Source organism: Propithecus coquereli, unplaced genomic scaffold (assembly GCF_000956105.1).
Source record: "Propithecus coquereli isolate 6110/MARCELLA unplaced genomic scaffold, Pcoq_1.0 Scaffold573, whole genome shotgun sequence".
Lineage (NCBI taxonomy): Eukaryota > Metazoa > Chordata > Mammalia > Primates > Indriidae > Propithecus > Propithecus coquereli.
The window spans coordinates 518,411-521,329 of NW_012151652.1; the positions used below are offsets into that span (position 1 = coordinate 518,411).

Below are 2,919 nucleotides of genomic sequence, written 5' to 3' on the forward strand. Positions count from 1 at the left end.
CCCGGGCCTCGGGCGCCGCCTCCCGCCCGAAGCCCCGCGCCTCGGAGGTGCTGACGAGACACCTGCTGCAGCGGCGCCTGCCGCACTGGACCTCCTTCTGCGTGCCCTACAGCGCCGTCCGCAACGACCAGTTCGGCCTCTCGCACTTCAACTGGCCGGTGCAGGGCGCCAACTACCACGTCCTGCGCACCGGCTGCTTCCCCTTCATCAAGTACCACTGCTCCAGGGCGCCCTGGCAGGACCTGGCCCAGCAGAACCGCTTCTTCACGGCGCTCAAGGTCGTCAACCTCGGTGAGTGGCAGCCGCCGGGGACGGCCCCGCCGTCCACAAAGCACCTCGGCACACGTTGCCCGCCAGAGGCCCAGAGCCGGCGGCGTCGGGCGCGGGTCCGCCTCGCTTCGGCCGTGCCCGAGGGTCCGCGACACCGCCCGCCTCCACCCACGGAGCGACCTTCCAGGGCCGGCCTTGGGCGCTGACCTTTTGTATTCCCTACCCGGGAGGTCCTTACCACGCTAGGCTGTTGGCTTCTGAACTCGTTCCCCGAAAGTGGGCTTACTGACGGGCCTGTACTGAGGGACCATCTTGCGTCTCCCCTGGGAAGGCGCATCCGTCCTCAGGTCCCGCCGCTGTGAACCAGGGAGGTCCCTACACAGGCCACTAAGGAGGGTGGGGAAAAAAAGTCCCCACCGGAAAGTGGCTCTAAAGTTCAATATCTATGGCATAGCGAAATTCATTCCCGTGAACATCACTTTGTGGGTGCGTTTATGTTACAAAAACTAGAACTACTTTTTAAGTTTCTATGTTTTCTTTATAGGAAATCCCAGCAAGTTCGTTTTACTAAAAACATTAAAGGTTACCACCAAACTTATTAGCTTCTTCAGGTGCTAGGCCTAAAAGATATTTTAAAAACTACCTCTTTAATGTTTGCCTGTTTTCATGTATATATTCTAGTTCTGAAAGTATTTGCTCTCACCAGATGTTTATTTTCTTTTAATGACAAAAGAATCGTGAACATTGACATGGGTTTATCTTTTATAGGTCAGGGAAAAATATAAGGCCTCAAGGTGTTTTGAACCTGTTAATAGCTGATATGAAATTAATTAATCTAGATTTCAGTAATTCAAAATCTAGTCATGGAGCTGAACCATTTTTACCCAACCAGTTTTCTAAAGCCAGAATTAAAGCTAAACCCTGTGCAGCTATACTACTAGTATTACATAATTTGATAGCTGATTAAATTTAAATATGGTATATGTATTTTTACTTAAAAAAAAAAAACTCACATATGTCAGTCATGGGATTTTTGAGCCATTACTCCACTGGTGCTGTCCTGGGCTCAGTCTAATAAGGAGAAGATTATTTAGCAGAGTGTTATCCCTTAAAAATTTGTCTTCTTATTTGACTGGTGCACTATCTAGAGCATGACCACTAATTTGGAGGTTGATAAGAAGTTGAAGGGTGAGGAAACTTAGAAAATTCAACTCAAAATTATTTGGAAAGACTAGAGCGATGACTAGATTGAAGAAGAATAAGTTTATTTTAACATTTTCAGAATCAAGAAATCATTCTTCCCAAATATAAAGAGTAATAGGTTAGGAAAAGTATAGTAGGAGGGTAATAGATAAACCGGGAGCCAAATGCTGTATTTAAAAAAAGTTGTCACAATTTCAAATAACATTTTGTTTAAGATCACCTTAATAATTAGGGGCTTCTCTTTTAGATGTAGATATTAAGACATCCCAAAAAAGCAGGATACCCAGTACATTCCCCACATAGAAAAGTTAAACCTTTTGAGGAAAGAAACAGTTGTAGTTCTTTTAAATGGGAGAGTGATTTAATGGTCTGTATGATCTTTTGGAAATTCTAAAAGTCCTGCTCAAATGGGAATAAGAGTTTTAAGTTAAGCAAAAAGGAAAAGTTTTTGCTCCTGCATGCTTTAATACAACTTGGCTTATACTGATAAAGGAAATTTTTTTCTGGACTTTTTAAGGAGTAGTATATTCACCAATTTGGTAATGTTTGTTTTTTATTTTTGTCTGAAGGTAGGGAATGCGAATTAGATAATAGGATCCTTTCTTATTTTGTGATGTACAATTACCTCTCTGGATCATCAAGTCATATTCTATTAATAAGAATACTTAGGATTTTATTCCTCTTCTTCCCTTCCAAATTAGTAATTATCAGAGTAATTCATTTTTCCATTTTCTAAATAATGAGGATTTCTGTTTACCCATTTGTTCCCTTTCTTCTCTGCCTTCCCTTCAATGGAAGCTGACATTTTACTGATGGTTTATCAGTCTGGGTATCCTGCTGGGAAAGAGATTGAGATTTAGGAAAAGCAACTTACCATTGGAATGAATGGGTAATCGGAGATTTACTAGCAAGTTCTAATTTTTTTTTAAGTGCTTAATTTGACAGTGGTTTACCTACTGTTCAGTTGACTCAAAATGAATTATTATGCAAAGAACTGATTTTCAAGTTCATTTTGATGTTCTGATATGTTTCGGATAGTCTAGAAAAAAATTAATTTTTCATGGAATCTTATAGACTTTAAAGCATATGTGCCACAAAGAAGATTCTTTTTATGTATAAGTTATAAATCTTCCCATTTAGTATGTTAGTCTGACTGAATAAACAGATGGCAGAAAAAAAAGAAATACAGAATTTATGCCTCTTATCTCACAACTCCATCCCGTCAAACAGCATTACTGATAATGGTTCCTAGTTGTTTCTTAAGAACAGGCAACGTAGTTATTATTAAACTAGTAATCTTCGATCAACCCCCCATTTTAGCTGAAAAAATATCGACGATTTGTGTGATTTCTCAAAAGTGTGAATTTTTTAAAGTATCAATATTTTAACTGAAAACTGTGATAAATACTATAAAGCAAAAATCTCAGTGTCACCAGCCATTCCTTA

At 40.6% G+C, this 2,919-nt stretch overlaps 1 protein-coding gene across 1 annotated transcript in view; it reads left to right on the forward strand.

Moving 5' to 3' along the window:
* Positions 1–2: 2 nt before the first annotated feature.
* The window catches only part of LOC105821417 (uncharacterized protein C15orf61), a gene marked incomplete at its 5' end in the record, with an annotated part of 5,014 nt that continues 2,097 nt past the window's right edge, over positions 3–2,919 (forward strand). The window contains one exon of the mRNA XM_012658121.1: positions 3–291. Coding sequence (XP_012513575.1) covers positions 3–291 — 289 coding nt within the window. The remainder of the gene's footprint in view (positions 292–2,919) is intronic.